Source organism: Cavia porcellus, unplaced genomic scaffold (assembly GCF_034190915.1).
Source record: "Cavia porcellus strain 051 isolate PalLab524CR breed Dunkin Hartley unplaced genomic scaffold, mCavPor4.1 scaffold_31, whole genome shotgun sequence".
NCBI lineage: Eukaryota > Metazoa > Chordata > Mammalia > Rodentia > Caviidae > Cavia > Cavia porcellus.
Genome location: NW_026947514.1, coordinates 12544261 through 12566072, shown reverse-complemented (window position 1 = coordinate 12566072; position 21812 = coordinate 12544261). Strand labels below are relative to the sequence as shown.

General features: G+C 52.4%; 1 protein-coding gene and 1 long non-coding RNA gene across 9 annotated transcripts in view; one reads left to right on the top strand and one right to left on the bottom strand.

The window, feature by feature from the left end:
- Positions 1 to 35: 35 nt before the first annotated feature.
- LOC111757564 (uncharacterized) lies at positions 36 to 21407 on the top strand. 2 transcript variants are annotated; one of them, XR_010044891.1, is made up of 3 exons: positions 36 to 199; positions 4125 to 4212; positions 20214 to 21407. It is a non-coding gene; the product is annotated as an uncharacterized LOC111757564 (long non-coding RNA). The 2 variants fall into 2 exon arrangements; XR_002791887.2 differs by having other exon boundaries at positions 61 to 199; positions 3077 to 4212.
- The window catches only part of Ccdc88c (coiled-coil domain containing 88C), a 116979-nt gene continuing 112886 nt past the window's right edge, over positions 17720 to 21812 (bottom strand). For all 7 annotated transcript variants that reach the window (XM_063241157.1, XM_063241158.1, XM_023566130.2 and 4 more), the window contains one exon: positions 17720 to 19941. In XM_063241157.1, coding sequence (XP_063097227.1) covers positions 18943 to 19941 — 999 coding nt within the window. In that variant the 3' untranslated portion in view covers positions 17720 to 18942. The remainder of the gene's footprint in view (positions 19942 to 21812) is intronic.

Here is a 21812-nt window from a genome sequence, read left to right as displayed (position 1 = left end):
CGCAGACCAAACCTCTCAGCGCCGACTAGAAAATCCCCAGCCAGAGGCCGCCCATTCCCTAGCTGAGGCAGGATCATGTGAACTCCAATCTGGTGTCAGGCTGGGTGGTTGCCGAGGAACCACACGCCAGCAGGAGGATGAGGGCAGTGGAACTGCTCCCTGCTTGCATCCTCCATCCTCCAGGCTCTCTGCAACCCAGGTGAGTGAGCAGCCCAGCCAGCCACGCTAAGACCTCAACTGGGGGGTAGTACTCTCGGGCACTGGGGTTACACAGGAGGAACAGGCTGCGCTAATTCTATCCCTGAACCAGAAGGGACCCGACAGTGATCCTCCGCCACAATGTCCTCATGGCAGCCCTTGGATCTGCACTTGGATGACTGCAGAATACTAGGGTCCTGCTATGGTGTGGACATGGCAGGGACAAGGAGCAGAAATAGGGGCAGAGGAAGAGATTTCCACTCCTGTCCTCAAGCCGTTTCCCCAGGGAAACCAACTCTGGGTCAGTGGGGCTCAGCCCTGGCCGCATGCTTTAGGAAACACCCAGGAGCCTATGAAAAATGCGAGTGCTCAGGCCCCTCCCCAGGCTACTTAAATCAGGCAGCATCTTGGGGTTTTTAAGACTTCCTTTAGAGCTAAGGTGCTGCAAAAGTGGGGAACTGCTATTGTGGTAAAAATGGATGGGGTCAGAGGATGGGGACAAAAAGGGTCAAGGTTCTGGGCAGGAAGAGATGAACCTCAGGGTTTGAAACTAAGCAGCCCAGAGCAGGCAACAAGCACAGGGCTCTGCCCACTGGACTCTCTGGCCCTCAGGAGCATGCACTCAATGTTCCTCCTCCCCTCACTGCACAGCAGAGCACAAAGACTGCTGGAGGTTACCTAGCTTGGCTCCCATTAGACGGATGGAGAAACTCAGGCCCCTAGGGGCAGAGACTCCCGGCCAAGGCCTGGCTGATGAAGGATGACAGAGCTGTGATTGAAGTCTGCTATCAACTTCAGGTGCCTGACTCTTGCCTCAACTACCTCCCTCCAAGGCAGGCTCCTTGGAAGCTGATTCATTTTGGAGCCAGAGAGCCAATAGAAACCTTGCATGGGGCTCTGGGGAGAGGTAACATCCCTACACCATCACATGCTCTGGAGGATTCATCTTCTCCAAGCATCGAGTTGCTATAGTCCCATCAGTGGGACTGTGGCCAGGGGGACAATTGCGATAGTCCTGTCCTGTTTGAGTAGCAAATGCTACCATGCAGCAGGTCTTTTTCAGCTGTCACTACATCAGTTGCTTCTGGAAGGCCTTAAGTCACAAGCTGTGGCCACTTGTCCTGCTTCAGTTATCTGCACTTACACTGGATCTTAGCCAAAAGACTGAGAAACAATTGTTATCTGCACTTAGACACAGATCGGATTTTTGGGTTGCAGAGGTGTGACTGGTCCTCTCCATTGTCACACGGGAGGACTCGGGGGTTAGGAGTACAGGACCAATAGTGGCTGTCTGGCTACTCCCAAGTCACATCCAGCAAAAAGAGTCCCTGTGCACCTCTCCTCTGGGCAGCCCAGCCTAACAGGACATGCAGATGTGGGCTGTCAATATCATCACTGTCTATACTTGCAGATACCACCAGTGGCACCATGTCCCAACTTTCCCACCACAGGTGTTTTCCCCAGGGACCACAGACAGGTACCCCAGACCCCTAACTGGCAGATGCACCCATTCCCACCAAGGGTAGGAGCCCTCCTCTCTCCAAGCCAAAGCCTTGGGGGTGCAGAGGGAAGGGTGCCCCTTACTTGAGCCCTAGACAGTGGGTGGAGCCTGCTGGCAGCACTCACAGCAGGCAGAATCCACACTGTGTTCTTTGGTGCAAGGATCATTTTTTTTAAACCAAAATCAAGAAGAGAAGGCTAGAAGTGGAAGCAGTTCAGGGTCCTCAAGACCCCTTAACTTCTCTACCTCCAACTTCTCTGAGAAAATCTACAACTAAATACAGTAGTGGCCTGCCGTAAACCATAGCTTCTAGAGGCTGCTGCCCCACACCCTCTAGGCTTCCACTGTCCAGCCCACAGTGCAGAAGGGAAGGAGTAGCCGCCACCAGAGGCCTTTGCTGAAGGGCAGGAAGCCTGAGCCCTCGCTCTGCCCCCACCTCTGTGGCACCTCCCATCCCAGAAGACAGAGCACCTGACCTGGGCCAGGCCGGCCACTGGCCTCATTTTCCCGCCCCTCCCCCATTGATGGCAGTCAGGAAGCACGTGGACCCCTACTCGGGTGGCGTCCCCAGAAGGCTGGCTGTTCTGCTGCCGACCCCAGCATTAATGTCTGCTCTTTGGACGTGGCTCTGAAGGGTTGCGGGCTTTTCTCAGCTGCTCTGGAAGCTCCTTTGAGGGCCATAGAGTCTGAGGCCACAAAGCCTATGAGTACCCTCTGGCCTTCCAGAGGCCTCGCAGACTGAGACTCTGCATAGAGAGGACCCTGGGGTGTACTTCAAGCTGATGGCACCATGCACTGTCTCCAGCACATGACAGCAAATCCACTTCCTGGCTCCATGATCTCAAGGGTCTTACATATCCTACAGATCAAAGGATTTTTGTGAGGGGTCAAAGGAAATGAGGCTCAACAAGGGTGGCTTTGTTGCAAGTGTCAAGGTCGAAGAGGAGAAGAACAGAGAATGTCCCCAAATGCCTGGCCCCAAGGCCTTCTTGGGGTCACAGGAGAACTTGGGGCTACTTGGTTTGTAGAGCAGCCACCACCCCTTCCTGGAGACTGTGCTATGAACCCACTGTGATGAACGCCTTCTGAATATGCTCCATTTAATCCTCACATCAACACTCTGCCAGACAACAGAGCTGTGATTTGAACCCAGGGCTGTTTGATTTACAAAGACAAAGGCTCCTGCATTTATGTCCTGGTGCTCCAGAGAACACTGCTGCAAGCTTAGCAGCTCAGAACAACACAGTTTTCTCATCTCACAGTTCTCAGTCCCAAAGTCTGACATAGTTCTTCCTGAGCTAAAAATCAAAGAGTTAGCAGGGCTGCGTTTTTCTGGGGGCAGGGTGTCTAGGTGACACCGTGTCCCTGTCTTTCCAGCTTCTACCGGCTTGCAGCATCCGTGGCGGGGACACCATCCATCTTCACAGTGCCACACACTGAGCCTGTCACAGTGCATCACGCCTGCTCTCACACCAGCATGGCTCCTTCTCTGACGCCCCCGACCAAGCCAAGGTCCAGAGCAATGAAAGCAAAGCCACTTGGACCCATCAGCTAGGTGTGCCCAGGGCAGCAGGGATGGGCTTCCCGGCAGGGCTCGGAGCTGTGCCCCAAGCCCAGAGGCGGGCAGCAGCAAGCTGAAGCTCCTCTTCCCCAAATGGCCCTCATCCATCATTTCTGTATTCCACTTCCCAGTCTTCAGGGCCAAATCCTGCCCTTACCCCCAAATTCTTCAAGGCAGAATTTCCCAGGAGAACCTCCAGACACCACCGTGTGTCTCTTCGATGCCTGTGACATGCAGGTGCCCAGGCCCTGCCTGGGACTCACTGCCTCAGAATCTCTTAGGGATGAAGTCAAGAGGCTGTGTTTTTAGCCTTTCCCCTGGGGGTTCAGAGAGCACCACATGCTTCCTTGGCTGGCTTGTGGCTTCTGAAAGGTGACATCTAGATGCTGTACTGCTTTGTGGCGATGAGAGCTGGGCCAGGGCTCCTCACCCAGAAAGAGAATGCTTGGGAAGCTTCAGATGACAAGTGGGGACACAGGGTGGGTCTTTTTGGTGCCTCAAGTTAGCACCATGTGTGAGGCACCGCGCCTTCCGCAGTGCCTTGAAACGCTCAGTGCAGCCCTGCCAGGCACACATGATCATCCCAGCTTAACACTCGACGGAGACTCAAGGCCATGCAGCTGGCAAGTGGCAGTGCTGGACCTGAGTGCAGTGTGTGTTCACTGCATTTTAACAACAATCATATAACTGATGGGAGGTCCAGGAATGGATGATGTGTGAGTGCCCATCCCCCTCCCCGCTCCAGAGAGTGAGCTGCACGTGGAAGGAGGAGCTGGGTCCTCTTGTCCTTTGCCAAGGACAGTGCACACCCACTACATCCAGCGCCTGAGAATGAGAGGCTCTACAGCCCATTTCTTTCTGCAGCCTGCCTGGAAAGCTGAAACCGGTGACTCCACTAGACGCTAAGGAACTGGGGGAGACAGACAGGATACAATGAAGCAACAGGAAGAGGGTGAGTTTTAACCCACAGAGCGTGTGTGGCTGGCGCTGTGTGAAACTGCATGACCACAGATGCTGCCCGCCCAACGAGACACCGGCAGCCAGGACAGGCTGTGGGCTGAGAAACATCAGGGTGGCCGGGGATCCTTCCTGCCTCAGGCTGCAGCAGAGACCACAGGCCTTGGGGTTGCCATGGCAACCCTGGGCCTGCAGCCCCCACCGCCTCCTGTCTCCCCATCCAGAGTGCTCCACCCCATCAATTAATAACCTAATAATGTATGACAACAGTCACTGCCAACTCCCAGGCAGCAGCCCTCTTGAAAACAAACAGACTCCTCCAGGGAATTGAAAGCCGCAAAGATGCTCATTACACTTGACCCTAGGTCACCTGCTAAAATCTATTTTCCTGAATCTAAATTACTCTCTCTCGCTTATCCTTGGCATTTTAAAGGCATGGGGTGGGCAGAGATGGGGACGGACGATTCCCAGGGTAACAGAGCTAGAAAGCCACCGTGTGGGATGCATGCTCCTTCAGCCCTGAATTGGGACCAGGGACACTGATTCCGTGATAAGGCCCCTGGCAGAGTCGTGTGTGCCTCTGTTAGTTCTCTCCTGAGTGGAACCTTGCATTTCTGCAAAAGGTAAATTCATTTGTGGCACTCAGTAAAAAATTAAAACGCTGATAGGAGGAGGACTTCTAAGTTGCGGTGGCTTTGAAAAGACCGCAAACTATTTATTATTGGGTGGGAGTCTAAGTCCCTTTCTCTGGAGTGCAGTGGTGCTCAAGATTTGACCAGCGAAACAACACGGACCAACACGGCTCCCACTCCCTGGTTCTGGGGAATAACTGCTCTTCAAACCTCAGCTGCCCTTTGTCAAAAATCTGATGCCTGCCTGTAGGCACCTGGAATTGTTTCTGTGTCCCCTGTTCTATTCCACTGGTCTGCATCTCTTTTTGTGACAGTACCATGTTGTTTTTGTTACTATGGCTTTATAGTAGAATTTGAAGTTGGGTATTGTGATGCCTCCTGCTGCTTTGGCTACTCTAAGTCTTTTGAATTCCATATGAATTTTAGGACTATTTTTTCTAGTTCTGTGAAGAGTGTTTTTGGTATTTTGATAGGGACTACACTAAATCTATAGCTCACTTTGGGTTATGGAGCCATTTATTTTTTATTTTATTTGTTTTTTATTTTTATCGGTACTGGGGATCGAACTCACGACCGCCTGCTTGTAAGGCAGGTGCTTATGCCGCTGAGCTAAATCCCCAGCCCCATGGAGCCATTTAAACAATATGAGTTTTTGCTGATTCAAGGACTAGATAAGTCTTTCCATTTTCTAATGCCCTTCAATTTCTTTCTTCAGTGTTCTGTCATTTTCATTTAGAGGTCTTTCACCTTGTTGGTTTGATTGAATCATAGGTGTTTTATTTTGTTTTGAAGCTGTATTACCCTTTATAATATTCCCAAAAGTAATAAAGACAGCATACTATAGTGATACCTGCATGCCCATGTTTACAACAGTGCAATTCACGACAGCTAAGCTGTGGAAACTGTCGGTGCCCATCAATTGATAAATGAGTAAAGAAGAGGGGTATATAAACCCAGTGGAGTATTACTCAGCCATTAAGAACAAGATCACATCTTTTGCAGGAAAATGGATCAAATCACAGACTATCAGGTTAAGTGAAATAAGCCAGCCTCCGAAAGTTAAATCTCATGTTTTCTCTCATATAAGCAATTTAAAATAGTTTTTAAAAACAAATACATTGAGGAGAGATGACAGAAAACTAGAAGATAGACCTTGAGAGATGGGGAAAGGCATCAGGAGGAGGAAGAAGGAAAGAGAGGGGAGGATAATAATCAAAACACGCTGTGTGTGTACCGATGTTCCAGACTGAATCTCTCTACTCTGCATCACTAACATGCACCAATTTTAAGAAGCTTTAGTAAAAATTGGAACTAACAACAATAACAAAAAGAAAATAGTTAAGACTTATTGATATTAAAAGACAAAAACATAACAACAGCAATAACAAATCTAAGTGCCATACTGTGAAGCCCAGGACAAGCAAAGGGCCTGGGTGACAGCCCCACTGAGCTCCCGGGGAACAGCCAGGGTCAGGCTCCCCGACACCTGGGAAAGGGTCCTCCAGGCCGGTGCCTCCTCAGCTGATGCTGCAAGGAGCAGAGACGCTCTGACCCACCAAGCCCCATCCAAATCACACACTGAGCAAAACGCTTGAGCATTCGCTTAAGCTGGTGTCATTTAAAGTAGTTTGTTATGCAGCTGGACATACACACTAGTTTTTCCCCAAATCACATTAGGACTAGCATTATGCTGGATTCATCCATACAATTATTTGATGTTAACTTTTGTAACAATTCTACGAGGTGGATATTACTATCTCCATTCTCCTCGTGAGAGTCGAAGGCTCAGAAAGGTAAAAATCTGATGCTACACTCACACACTTTTCCTTCTCCATCACCAGCATCCTCAGCCACACAGCTGCTGAACGGAGGGTTGATTCCTTCCACTCTCATCCTGCTAGATGAGTCGTCTCCCCTCTACAGTGTGCACTTTACCCAGAATAATAAAAACATGGAGTCTCAGAGCTGACATTTAGGCAAGGTTTTCCAGCTAAGAGCATCGCCTGTGTGATTTTATAACACCCTAGTAAGTAAGTTCGATGGTTATGCCCATTTTCAGAAAGAGACACCAAGGCAGTGTAAGCATAGGTGATTTAGACTAGGGTGTAGCTCACTGGTAGAGGGTGTGCTTAGCAAACTTGAGGCCTTGGGTGAAACCTCAGCATAAGAAAGGGAAAGAGAGGGGAGGGGGAAGGAGAAGGGGAGGAAAGGGAAGGGGAGGGGAACAGAGGGGAGGGGAGGGGAGGGGAGGGGAGGGAAGAAAGTGATTTGCCGAAGATAACAGCTCTAATAAAAGGAAGGGGCAGGATGTGAACGCAGGAAGAGGGGTCTCCACAGAATATACTGCAATCCATGTAGCCCATGTTATCACACTGCTGGGCCCAGGAATTTGCCCCTCCTCCCTCCTGCAAGTTTACCCTTAGGAGAGGAATGGAGGGGCAGGAGGAATAGATCGGATTTGTAGGGCTGCAAACCACTCTTGGACCTCTTTTCTTGGTTGTACAGATGCTGGCAGCCATCTACCAAAGCCACGTAGCCTCCGGCTCCAAGGCAGAGCTCTGTCCTGCCCACTGCGAAACCCCCGGAGACCTCACTTCCCTTGCGTCCTTGAAGATTCTGGCCACCACAGTCACTGCTCTTGGGCTTGGGTACCCTGGGCCACTGCCTTCTCAGCGGGACCGATTCATTACCCTGGCATCAACTCAGAGGCAGGGGGGGCTGCTGAGGCCTCAGTGCCCCTGGGTGTGACAAGTGTCTTTTACAGAAGAGGGGCTGGGCTGATCTGGAGAAAGGAAGGAAGGTCCCTCATGAATCTTTGGGTAGCCTGTCGCGCCAAGCTCTGGGAATGAAGGGTTAGGGATCTTACACTTCTTTGTGGGGAAGTAATTACCAGGTGGCTCCTCGGCCAGCCCAGAGGGTGGCTGCTACAGCTGGCGGAGGCCACCACAGGCGGAGACTCTCCACCCAAGAGAGACATCCTGGTCGCGCCGGCGCTCAGGGCAGACACCCCGGGTTCTCAGCCACTGCGAAGTGTGCTTCGTTCCCGCTCAGGGCGTGCCCCTCAGCCTGACACCTGCGCTCCCACCCTGCGTGCACAGGAACCTCGACACACGCTCCCAGGATGGGGGACAGAGCTGGCAGCCTGAGCCTAGAAAAACCTGGCAGCGGTTCCCTTCCTCCACCAGAAGCCAGGGACACATTTTGCCCAATTTCTCCCTCTCCCACCTCCAATCAGGCACGTCTAGACCTGCAGGTGCACACCCTGGCTTTCACACTGGCCGCAGACCACAGCTAGGCGCCAACTGGGGAGCTGAGGTGGCTGAGGCCCATGCACACTTGTCCTAGAGGTACAGCCCCTTCCCCAGCATCTCGACCCAGGGACAGGCTCTGGAGAGCTGCGTGGGGCTCCAAGTGGACTTGACTCTGAAAGGACAAGGGTCCTTCTTTGGCCAGTTGCACTTCCAGTGCCCCTGGCTGTTGGCAGAGGCTTTTGGCATGGCCCACGTGAGACGTGTGGATGCCACAGAGTGGCCTGTCACAAACCACTCAGTGAATGTGATTGGTGTCACTGCTCTGGGCCCCTCTGCACCTGCCCTGAGCTCAGTGCCAGGCCAGCAGGGGCTGGGGTTTTGCCCTTGCCCTGCCTCCTGGACCCCACAGCCTGTGTGTCTGCAGCAGAGTTCCAGGGGCCATGTAACAACCTTATTATTTTGACAATACAAAACCATAATGTCCCCTGTCCCACGTGCTCATAAATAATAGTAAATAACAATAGTTACAGCTTGCATTTATTGAGCACTTTGTGCTCAGCATTGTTCCAAGCACTTAAATGCATTAACTGACTTGATCCTCAGACTCTATGAAATTACTACATCCTAACACAACATCCTAACACAAGTAGGGATGAGGTAGAGAGGTCAAAAAGCTTGCCCAAGATCCACACAATTATTAAATGGAGACGTTGGGGCTGAAATCCAGGCAGCCTCGTCCATAGACCTTGTCACCACTGTTATCCTGTCCGTGCCCCGCTTTCCTGTTCCTCTGCACTCCCTGCTGCACACCTGGGCTCCTGCAGCTCTCTCCCCTCAGAAGACCTCCTGTCCCCATCTCCTGAGCTCTTGTCCGGATTCTAAAACTCCAAAGCACTTCTCCCAAGGAGGCTTCTTGGTTGTCCCGGGCAATGTAAGCTGAGTCCCTGCTGTCCTTCCTTGGCATCCTTCCCAGCATCCTTTGCACTGCCTGCCAGGATCAGATCCGCAGGGCCCTTGCTTCAAGCCAGTTCCCTGCTCAGAGCAGGGCACCCCCATTCCTGCTCGTGAGGTGAATGTCTGGAACTGGTCACTGTGGGAGTCTGCAGGAGCTCCTGTGTTTGGTCTCAGAACAGATGGCTGGGGATGGGGGTGGCAGCGTGCAGGCTGGGGAGGGATGAACATAACCATCTCCCCCCTGCCAACCCGGCTGGTGGCTCGGAGCTGTGACTTGGCCTCTGGTGAGTCTGGGTGAGGATGGACCACATGTAAGAGCACACAGGGTACTCTGGCGAGGGACACAGAACAGCAAGGGGAGGGAAAGGGTTTTGCTTACATGCTGACACCAGCCCAGCAGCTGCCAGCAGGCATTTTCAGAGACTGGATCAGCCTCCTCTGCTGATCCCCATTTTTAAATCCTTCCTCCTTGCAAAATCTTAAACACATTGCAGAAAATGCGTATCTTTCTTTTAAAACATTGCCACAATGAACGTAGTTAAGAGCTCAGTTTTGAAAACCAGAGTGTCTGAATGTGAATTCCAGCTCTGCTGCTTACTGGCAAGATGACCTCGGACAAGTCTCTTAGCCTCTGTGTGCCTATCTCCTAACCTGTGAAATGGGGGCATTATTCAAAAAAGGGACCAAAATAATTACGTGAGTTAAACCAAGTAACTGTTTTCCCAGGTCATTCTTCCAGTTAGTACGACCAGCTCAACACTCAGCCCATACTGGGCTTCAACAGAGTTAGCTGTTATAGTGCTGCTGTTGTTACCATATACTCTGAATACTTTCTTGTTTTTTGAATACCTCCCTGTCCTTAGTACTCATGCACAGCCTCCTTTCATCCCAACACAAGCAGTTTTATTTTGTCTCTGCCACAGATCAGGAAACTGAGGGTCCATACAGCATCCAAGACCACTTGATTCCCGAGGATCTGACCCAGGAGTTGGGGCCCTGAAGCTGCTTCTTGCAGTAATCACATTCTACTTGATCCTAAGCACTCCAGGAAAGAAGAGGGACATTTAATTAAGCCCGTGGTCACTTGCCAGATCCAGGATTCTGACTCTCGGGAGTCCAGGCTGAGTGGAAAGTACACAGGGCCGCCATGCTGTACACTGCTGCCATGTGTGCAGTACCCTATTTTTTTTTTGGTCTTTTTCCTTTTTATCGGTACCGGGGATCAAACTCACAACTGCCTGCTTGCAAGGCAGGTGCTTACGCCACTGAGCTAAATCTCCAGCCCCCGTGCAGTACCCTAATGCCGCAGCTGGCCCAGCATGGCAGGACTTGGTGGCCATCTCCCTGCGTCTTCTTCCATCCCACAATGTCGGCTCACAGATGCCCAAACATTCAAGGGTGTAGTACCTTATCCCACCTAAATACTCTTGAAATAAGTTCTCTTTTGACTCATGTTTCACTGTTTGGAAACAGAACACCATGCCCGGTGGATTACAGGTTTGTCATTTCTGACCCTAAGAAAATGCTAGGATTGGAAAAGCAAAGAATCTCATCACCTTGCCTATTCTGTCATCTTCTGGCCTTGTTTCACTGCAGTTCTTAGGGGCAGAGGTAGCAGAATTTGTTGTTTTGTCAATAAAGTGTGGCACCAGCCTTATAAAGCAACAAACAGCTAAGATGAATTTACTTTGCTTTGCTTAAGTCAAAATGAAGCATGCCCTGTCCTCCAGAACCTTCCTGAGCCTAGAGATTGGTAAATTATGGCCCATGCCCTTAGAATGCTGATTTGAAATACAGCACTAATAACTGTCTTTCTCACCCACAGAATTCCTCTCCCACGTTGGGCTGGGCTCCAGAGACATGGTCAGAAATTCACCACTCTGGGTGTGAGTGACGTTAGATACTTTTCTTCTTCTCTAGGCTCCTGTGGGGTTTTTTGTCCTGGCATTTTGCCTAAAAGCAGAGTCTTTAGGCTGAGCCTGGGGACAGCTTGTCCACTGCATTTTCGTCTGGTGTCAGACTCGGAGAGACACCCTTCCAGAAAACGGGAGTAAATGTCTATGTAAGAGAGACCCCCTTGGCCAGGACACCCCTCCACTGTGAAGGGCTGTGTCCCCAGCTCTTGGCGTCTGACTTCTGTTGCATTTGGCCAATGGGAAGCTCTCCCTGGAGATGAGAGGACAGGAAGAGAGCAGGGACATCAGAGGGTTTGTCCCCACTGCCAGGGTGGCTGTCGCCCTTTGCTGCAGGCACCGACTCCAGTGACAGTCCCTTGCCCGCTCACGTCTCTCTCTTCCTCCGAGGCCTAGGGACAGCCACAGGCCCCAAGATGCTACACCATCTCTATCATCCCTGCCTTTGTGTGGGACCCCCCCCCATTTCCCACTTCCTGCAGAGACTCTGACTGATGCAGAAGCTTTGCTGAAAACTCACTACACTCACGCTGATGGAGGAGCAGTGAGGATTGAGGATCGTGTCTGGATTATCTACTTGAAAAATTACTTTTTTCCCAGCTCGTTCTTCCAATTAGCTTGGCCAGCCAGCCTCAGAGGAAATCTTTCTTTATCCTCTAAACAAGAGAATGAAGCTTCAAGTTGCTTCCTCCCCAGGCTGGGCTGTGGTGCCAGCTCATCTCTGCCCCTGCTCAGCCCCAAGCCTCCTCTAACTGACTGTCCCTGCCCTGGGTTTCCTGTCACCGTGAGTGTCCTGGGGCAGAGCATCCACTGCTCATGCAGGTGGACACCTTTCCTTGGGAGAAGTACTCGCCCTTGCCAACTCAAGCCCATCCCAGGGCAGGGCCAGAAGGCAGGAGGCTGGTCGTTCTCAGAATGGTCATTTCTGGCATCAACCACACTCCAGCAGGTTCAAGCCTGAAGGGGCATCCTGCAGCCTGGAGGCTTGGGTTCCAACCCCAGCTCTGCCTTATGTGTGTAATGGTACCCAGACCCTAGGAAGTCGGGAACTGTCATGGAACGATTCCTGGCCCAGGTAAGTGATTAGCGAATGTCGGCTGTTGTTAATATTCCCGCAGCCGAGTGCTACCGTGGACTGCTGTCCCAGGCAGCAGAGTGGCTCCTAAAGATCTCCAGGTACTAATCCCTAGAGCCTGTAAATACGTCTTCTTACATGGAAAAAGGACTTTGCAAGTGTGGTGAATGAGGGATCTGGAGGGGTGGAAGTTATCTTGGGTTCCCTGAGTGCACCTAGTTACAAAAGGGAGGAACCATTTCAGAGTGATGCAGCCGGAGATTGGACCAGCCGCTGTCACTTTCGGAAGTGGCCAGGAAACACAGATGGCCTATATGCAAGGAAGTAGAGTCACTCCTGGAGCTTTTACGAAGGACCAGAGCCCTGTGCCTACCTCAATTTTAGTTCTATGGAGCCCATTTCTGACCTCCAAAATTCTGAAGTTGAAAATCTGCATTTTTTTAAGATGCTGTGTTTTTGGCTATTGCAAAAGCAACAGGAAACAAATACAGCTGCTGAACCCCCACAAGGTGGCATCCTTGACAGCTAACACAAGTGAACCAAAGAGAGTCAGTCCACGGCAATTATGGAGCACCAATGGTTTATCTGTTGCTCTTACCCACTGGAGATGCAGGGATCCCGGATCACAGGACTAAATGTTCCCTGGGTGTGGGCTTTGCCAGGGATGGAAGACTGGGGTCAGGGGGCTCAGGGTGACCAGTTGGAGAAGCTGGAGTCTCCACAGGGCCTTGAAGGAGTTTGGATAAAGGAAGGGGGGTGGGCAGGAAGAGGAGGAAACCCTAACTGGAAGGGGGCCAATGGGAAATCAAAGTCAAGCTGAATTATTTTGTTTCTCATTTACTTCTCTGTCCCTGTGCTGCCAGGGCTATAGCTCAGTGGCACAAATGCCTGCTTTAACACCTGCACTCTGGGCTCTGTGGAGGCACCTGGATAGTGCAGAACAAGGCAGATCTGGGGTCATTCTTATGAAACTTACACTCTGGAGTGGAAGACAACAACTATGACAATAAAGCACCACTGGGTCAGCGGGAGAGGTGCAGCTTGATGAGGACGTGCCTCAGGGTGGGCTTCCTGGAGGGAGCACGCCTTCTTCAGATCCTCCCCGCAGGATGGTCTGGAGTTTGTTTGCTATCACACCAGGTTTTGTGATTACTTAGTTCAGAGATTGCTTTTGTCATCCCTGTCCAATTCTTTAATTCATTGACTTACACGAAGGAGAAAGTCACTTGCACTAGAATTCTTGCCCAGCTCCCTTTACAGGCTAGAGAGCAGGCTCAGGCGTGCTCTGCAGGCAGCAGGTGCTGGAGTAAGAGCCTGCGTGGCTTTCCTTGTTGTCTAATTGCCTCTCTAGAGTTACAGAGGGGTACTGACTTTCTCATCCCCTGGAATGGATACGATTTCCTTTTAAAAATAATCCAAGAGGGGCTGGGGATTTAGCTCAGCGGCATAAGTACCTGCCTTGCAAGCAGGCAGTCATGACTTCAATCCCTGGTACTGGTAAAAATAAAAAAAAAAAAATAATATTCCAAGTGGCCTGGCATGGTGGTGAATATCTGTAGTTCCAACCCTCGGGAGGCTGAAGCAGAAGGATTGCGTGTGTTCAAGGTCAGCCTGGGCTACCAAGTGAATTCAAGGTCAGCCTGAACTGCATAGTGAGACCCCATCTCAAAAAGACCAAAAGTATAAGACTCAAGAGTAGGTTTTTCCCCTTGTCCTGGAACTGACCAGTGGGTCAGTTCACAGTAAAAAGGCACAAAGTCCTCCTCAGTCCTGGGGCCTGCCTCCTTCCTACACCGACCACCACTATACCCATCCCCCAGCCCCAACACACACGCAAGACTCTGGAAGAGCTGGGGTTAGGCAGAGAGCAACTGAGAGGCAGCAGATTCAGGATTGGTACCAAGGGGCCTCCCTCAAGGAATCCAAATATAGCAATGGCCAGTGGTGAGCTACAAGTTCCTATTCCCTGAATCAAGGTTCTGCAATCAACCAGTTTCCAAAGTACAATATTCAAAGAAAAACGTTCCCATCAAAGAAATGGAACTTAAGAGGCTGAGGTTTCTGAAACTGACTTAGGAGGAAAAGCCCATTCAGACAGAGGTGACAATTCTCTGATACCCACTAGGATTGGCAGGTGATGGACAGGGAAGAGCTGGGCCATCAAGACCCAGAGTACAAAAGCCCCAATCCAGAGGATCTGGAGGGGGTGGTCAGGGTGGCCTCCAGAAGAGGCGATTCTAACCTGAAACCTGCCAGGAGACCAGGAGCTGTCCTGGTGCTGGAGAGTGGGATTCACACAGCAGGTGCCCTTGGTCTGCTGGTGGGGCTCAGACCTCGGCTCAGGCGAGTACTAAGAGGGCCCAGTGTCCCTCGGTTTGGTTCTGATAGCAAATGTGCCATTCTCCTCCCTCTCCCAACCTCACTGGATGTCCCCGAGGGGTCCTTGGGGGCCTGGATAGTGCTGGACTTCTGAGACCTGCCTCACCTCCTGCCTGCTGTGCCCTGAAACACAGCATCCAGGTAGCACAGCACACCCCTGGGTGGCTGGTCCGATCCACTTGGAGCCTAGATTACAGGGACCTACTTCCCAGCCAGCCCCTTACTCCCAACTTTTCCCAAAGGCCTTTCTTCTCGAGACTGCATTTTGAATTTTCCGCAGCAAGACGGTCCTTGTGGAGACGGCCTTGCTGAAGGTCAGGCATCCCCTCCCCTCCCTCGCTTCCCGCCCAGCTGGGCTGCGGGCTGGGCGCTCACCTGGCTCCAGGGTGCCGGGCGCCCGCTGCTCTCCGCTCTCTGTGGTCTCACAGGCATAGTGCCAGGGCTGGCGCCTCGCTGTGCGCTCCGCCGGTCCACCGAACTGCGGGAGCCCGAGGCGCGATCGCTCACTGGTGTGTGGATGTAAGGGACAGCAGGTTGTCCGGGCGGTGCAGGTCACTGGGGAGAGCTCGGCCTTGGGAAGGGCTGCCCTGCGCTGTTCCTGGGCACTAGGAGCTCGCAGGAGCCAGAGGGTCCGGAGGCTGGGAATCCCTTCCCGCCCCTTTGCGGTCGGGAGGTGGGGAGCAGGTGGTTGATTTTTGCCTCCGCCAGCTCAGACCGAGCTTGGAAAGAGGAGGGCATTTCTGAGCTCTGCAGAGTCCCTCCCTTCCCAGGCGTTGCCTGAGTCCTGCAGGGACCACCGCCCCTGGGCTCTGGCTGATCTCAGGCTGCCCACTCCCAGGTGGTGCCTGTAGCCTCACTGCACTTCTGAGCCTGCTCCCTAGAGAAGGCTAAGCGGGGAGAGAAGCCAGAGACAATTTCCCAGCTCCAGACTGTGGCAGAGAAGCCCATCCGGGCTCCTCCAGGGCACAAGCTAAGAGCAGCTGAGCCTGGAGCAGGTGGGATGCTCTGCCCGTGACACCCCAGCCTGCATTATCAGACACTTAGAAACCGGTCCCCTTGTCCCACCCCTCTCCTGGCCACTCTGGGAGGGCAAAAGTGAGAGGGAAACTAAGACCCAGCTGCACCCGCGCAGCTGCTCATCCCGACTCGGGTTAGGGCAGCCGCTTGGCTAAGTGCCCCTGCCAGCCTCGCCTCCCTCATCCTCCTCCTTCTTGGCCATTTCTTCTGGCTTCTGTCCCCTCGGGGTAGCGGAGGGGCTCTGACTTGAGACAGCAGGCTGGATTTCCACGAATTTTTGCAAGCCAGTTATTTACAGGACTATTATTGACAGGGAATTTACATAAATTTACAAGCAAGTAACTTTTACTAAAAGCAAAGGTCGCACTGAAACACTCAACGCTTCTATTTAACTAGTACCTATGCCTTAGGTTATTTACAACACTGCATCTGAACGGTGGGGAGGTTATAGGGTTCTCCTCACCCTGAGCTAAGTGACTTCATTCTGGCAGCTTGACGCCAGCCGTGCAGAGTATTTACACCTCAGAAATGGGCAAATGTTACATTCAGGGCTTGACTTAGGCTCTAGATTTAAGACTGTGACAGAGAAAATTTTACTATGGTAAATTTAAAGTGGGTTGGGCAAATCTTACAAAATGAGTCGTATCTCAATTTTATTTTAGGGTTTAGGTACTGGGTCTCAAACTCATGACCTCATACTTGCCAGGCAGGCGCCTGTGCCACTGAGATAAATCCCTAGCCCCTATATCTCAATTTTAAATAAAACATGCCATATCTGAGGTCATTACAGTGTAAATGGCACAAAAAAAATGAGGGAACATTTGTCCAGTGTTCAGAAGCCACTTGGTTCAGCAAAGTCCATCGTATCGATGAAAGAAGTCTGACACAGGTCTTTTTGGCTTGTTCCCCTTTCATTTGCTTGGTAACACAGAAAACATCAGCAAACATTCACGCCGGGTCATTTATCATGCATAGGTTGCATAGATAGATTAGCTATAGATATAAAAGGGCAGTAGAAATCAGTGGGCTTGTGAAAATCAATGGTTGTATTAATTTTACAATGAAATGTATTATTGTACAATGTACATTGTTATATATCCCTTGTGTCAATAGAATTTATATACACACCCCAAGGGCCAGGATGCTAAGGTGTATGCCTTGCTCTTCTCGGCTTTCTAATGTCCTCACCAAGGAAGCCCTTTTTGGTCTACAGATGACCTTTCTGCAGCCAAGAGATCACCCCTGAGATGTAGGCATGAGAATCCATCACCACTTGGGCACCTAACAGACACCACACGTCATCCCAATGCACAGGAGCTGCAAGTTGGGGCCTCAGGCCAGGGACCAGCGGTGCTGTCATCACATGGGACTGGCTGTGGTCTGAGCTGAAAGCACCTGGAGTCATGGACAGGATACTGGGTGGGGGGGGGGCAGAGGTGGCAAATGTCCACTGAGTATCAGGGTAGCCGTGGTGAGATGGGAGACGGAGGCCCAGCTTTGGGAGGGTGTGAGTCAAGTGTTGGACATTTTGACTTGGAGGCGACTTTGGGACATCCGAGCTGGACACACACAGAGGTAGAGTTCCACGGAGCTGGGATTGGAGATGGTGGCCTGCAGCCTCTTGGAAAGTCAGTAATTAGAATTGTCAATGTGCACTAGCTTGTCCAGGAGCCTAGGGGTGATGAGATGGCTGGGAGTGTCTGGAGGTGAGCCCTGCGGAGGCAGGGTGTGGCTACCACGGAGGCCCAGGGAGGGTGCTTCCAAAAAGGGTCACTTAGGGTGAATGCACTGGCTAGTGACCACAAAGGGTAAAATGCCTTGGCCACTGGTGACTTCAGCAGAAGCTCTCTTGCTAGAGGGCCCCAAGGTCCTGAGCAACCTTTGGAAAATCAAGCCAAGCTGTCCCATTAGGCAAATTCCATGTTGAAAGCGACTCAGCTGGGCCGGGAGTGGAGCTCAGTGGCACAGCTTTTGCCTGGCCTGCCTTGGATGTGTGAAGCCCTGGGTTAAATTCCCAGTTTGGTAGTGAAAGGGAAACATGTGGTTTATGCTGACTTAAATGCAACAGGGGGTGGACAGGGTGGAGGTGGGGATCTGTGTAAGAAACTGTGCTCTTCACATTTGTCCCCATCAGTTGCAGGGCAGCTCTGTGTACCGACTGGCAAAGCCAGACATGGATTCCAAGGCCGAGGAGGAGACCTGTGCTCAAGCACAGAGCCTGAGCTCTCTGCAGCCTGCTCAGTGCTCCCAAAAATGTGCAGTGAGGAAAGCCAGGACTCACTTCTATTCCATTCTGCTTTATTACAACCCTGCCCTTGTGTTCCAGAACAAATGGCTATTTAAATACAACCCAAAATACTCCTACAATGGATCCTGTCAACATTCAAGTCTCATTTCTTCCTCAGCCCATTAAATCAAAAGAGAAAAACAATCTTTAAGAAAAAGTCAATAGGTTTAGTCCATCCCAGGAAAAGCACCTTTACAATAGGAAACTGTCAGGAATCTGACCAAATACACAGAGCAGCAGGTAAGATTCCTGATACGAAGGAAAAACCCTATAAACAGAACATAAATAGACCCCCCAAGAATATATATTTTACGAGTGTATACACACATTAAGAAATATATTAAAAAGACATTTGGTTTCTACTCCAGAGTTATTCAGAAACAAACCGACATCCCATCTGAGAAGGGGGAAGCTGGGCGCGGCAGCCACGTCACAAATCAAGCATCACCTTGCTTGTGGACAGCTTCCCCGTGTGCCACACCTGCTGGGCCAGGGTCGGGGCGCCCCTCTGCCGCATGCCCCAGGCCTGACGGATCCAGTGTTTGTAGAAAAGTGACAGAGAAGGCTGGGAAGTCTGGCCCCTGGAAGCCACCATGCAGAGGCCAAGAGCCAGCTAGAGGGAGTCAGGGGCCCAGAGCCACCCACAATGGCTTGAAGGCTCCCTTGGCCCTGGGGTGAAGGGCAGCTTTGACCCCAGGGACAGGATGGTAATACTGCTGGCTTTTAACAGCTCCTGATGAGCTCTGCTCATGGCCCTCCAGATCTTGATAATTTGGCAAGTCTGGGCTTCCCCTGGGAAGTGAGGTTTCCAGAGCCACCAGGTGAGCCCACCTGTGAGCGTGGTGTGTGCGTGAACTTGTATGTCTTTGTGGAGGTCAACAGGTTGAAAATGAGTGTTCTACCAGGGCCCACTCAAATAGTGTCTGCTGTGGGTAAAGTGGGCTTTATCATTGCATTCTAAGTGGTCCCCCTCTAAGTGGATTTGTTCAAAGGACTCCAGCTGCTGGAGACGTGGAAGACATGACACACACCTGGAAGAGTTCCTCTTAGGACTTGGCACAGTGTTTTCATCTACAGGACAAATAGGACAGTTGCGTGGGAACCCTCTCTCCATTCTAAACCCTTTCCCGGCACCACAGACAAACAGGAGGAAAGGCCACGGGATCAGAAGGTGTGTCAGTAGTTTAAGGTTTGGGAGCTGCTGACCCACCAGACAGTCACACACAGCCGTACTCGTACCACACCGTCTGCTGGTCCCCGCCTGGCTCTGGGGACGCTGGGGTGCTCTTCGAGCTGCCTCCACGGCTGAAGTCCTCAGGGCCCCGGCTGGTATGGGGAGCCGAGTCAGGCACCCTACTAGGGCCCTTGGCCGGGAGCCCCTCGGTGTGGCCCTGCCCCGGGTTCTTGTCTCCCTCTGAGATGCTGAGCCCAGCCCGGACAGGGGCAACGGTGGCTACTTCCCCTGAGTGTGGAGCCACTTTGGGCTTGGTCCTGGAGGCAGCGGCCGCAGCAGGCGAGAAGTGCTGGAGCTGGGAGCTGCTGCCACCGCCGCCCGTGGCGGTGGCCAGGGCTGGGACTGTGGCGGACTGCTGCAGGGGTGCTAGCCTCTCCTCCTTTGGGGGAGCCAATGAGAAGCGCCTGGTATCTGGCGGCCGGCTGTGGGGTCCACAGGAGCCATCAGCCTTGCCTGCCAGTGGGGTCCGCTCCCGCACCAGGCTGTGGGAGCTGGGGGGTGCGAGGCTCTGCAGGCTACCTGTCTCTCTGCCCCCTGAGGCCTCAGGACCCCCCAGTTTCTGAGGGGATTCTTGTCTGCAGGCCTCTGGCCCGCTGGCCCGGAGAAGGTCGGCAGAGGCCAGGCTGTAGGCGCGGCTCAGGGATGTACTCCGGCTGGCAGCGGGGTGGGAAGCAGGGGACACTGTGGCTTGCCGGGGTCTGCCCAGAGACAGGCTCTGGGGAGGCTGGACCTGTCTCGGGGAGGCTCCTGCCGGAACCTCTGCTTCAGTTGGTCTGAAGTTCGGCTTCACATATTGCCCGGGCTTTAGCTGCCTCCCCTCGGAGGTGCTGATGGCCATCTTGATGGTGGGGGCCACGAAGCTGGTGGGCATCTTGGCTCCCTCTTTCCTGGCAGGAGGTCCTGGTGGGCCTCCGACGGCCGGGGGATCATTGGCCTTTCGGAAGTAGTCACTGAGCAGGTCATCCCGACAGCTGGGAGTGTCCTAGAGAGGAGAGAGGAAGAATGGAGAGTGGGAAGTGGGGTCCTGGGGGCCTCCTCCCCCAGGGTGCACAAGGCCCCCACAGCCAGGACGGAAGTTTCCTGCCCCTGCTCAGTTCTCCAGAGCAAGGCCCCAAAAAGGGTCAGGATGGTCAGAGGAAAGAACCCCAGCAGCCACGCAGGTGGCCTGCTAACTTTATAAATAAGGAAACAGGTCCAGAGAGGAAAGGGTTTGACCACAACTGTTTCAATGTTTCTATTTTTTCCACCATGCAGAGTAGCAGCTAGAAAGCGACTGCTGTGACCGGGACCCAGCAGGCTTGGGAACATCAGGAGGACAAGGAAAGACCTGTGCTTGGGGAGCCAGAATCCTCACTGTCACCCTGATCTTTCTCATGCTCTGAGAAAAGGAAGAGACAGGTAGAGGGGAGAGGTGCGGCCAGGAGCCAGAGGCAGAAGGCCCAGCAGGAACGGTGAGACTGCACAGGAAGGAAGCGCACCAGGACAGTCCAGGTGACAGACCTGTCTCATTAGACTGCTGCCTCAGACTCTGCTTCCCCTGCCCAAGGAGCAGGTGTCCTTTGCCTCCACCCTGGAAGACCAGGTCTCTGACTGCTCAGCCACTGCCAGCATGGCAGAGGACAGTCTAAGCAGAGCAGCCTCCCAAGGCTGATGGGGTCGGGGAGGTCGCGTAGGTGGGGTCAGAGGCTGCCCACTGATGGAGTCAGGTCCTGGCCTGCTGTGACCTGTTGGGGTGTCACGGTGGAGCTGTCTGAAGCTGCCTGGGCTATTTGTTTGGAGCCTTCACATCTTCTCGTTCTTCAAGAAAGAAGTAACACTTGGAAAGTCTCATTGCCCTTCTGTGCTATGCAACACCAGAACTGCTTAGCTCGACTGCCCTCCCTCCTCCCCCACTCCACTCCCTGCCCTGGTCATCATCTGGTCTACTTGCTTCTCCTATGACACCAACTGTTTTGGTTTCTACAGCCAAGTGAGACTACGTGGCATGTGGATCAGCACACTCTCAAGTCTCTGACACCTTCAGGCGTCCACCACCTCTGGCCACCAAGGGAGCCCCAGCATCACTAACCCTCAGGGAGCAGGGACATAAGGGGGGCCCTGCTGTCACTTCTCCGGGTTGACAGGTGTAGTCTGCCTCAGGAGTCTCCTTGGGGAGGGCAGTATCAGGTGCACGGGGTGGTAAGGCTAGTGGGGACCAATGTCCTAGGGAGTGAAGGGGGACGAGGACCATATTGTATGCTTCTATGAGGTTTTACAGGCAGTGCCAACCTGCTTTCCCACAGGAGGCACCATGCACACTGCAGGCGTTCAGTGAACACTCAGAGCTATGTCACCATGCCGTTTGCACAGGCTGTAGTTGACTATATGACCAGATGAAGTCTAGGTGTGTTTATTTAAAGAGTGTGAGCTGGAAAGATGGAAGAATTAAAATGCAACACTGTCATTCAAACAAGGTGAAGACAGCATACTGCCATCACTTGATCGCCCAAGAGCTCATCTTACTGAATTCAGACAGAGCACATCCAGATGCAGAGGCAGTATACACTGTGCACAGGTGGCAAGGGGGGTCTGTTAGTGGGTGGACATGGGGTGTGACAAGCAGATCAGAGGTCAGCACCATGAGAGCTGGGCCCAGCTCCATGCCTGTTCTCCCACAGTCTATGAACTAAGAGTTTTTTATTCCCAAATTGCTCAACAAAAAGTCACATCTCCGCACTCAGGAGGGTGAAGCCAGAGGATCAATGCTAGTTCGAGGCCATCCCAGGCTATACAGTAGATTCGGGACCAGCATAAAATACACAGCAAGACCCTGTCGTAACAAAACGAAGTAGTGCAATTGAGAGATGGAGCCCT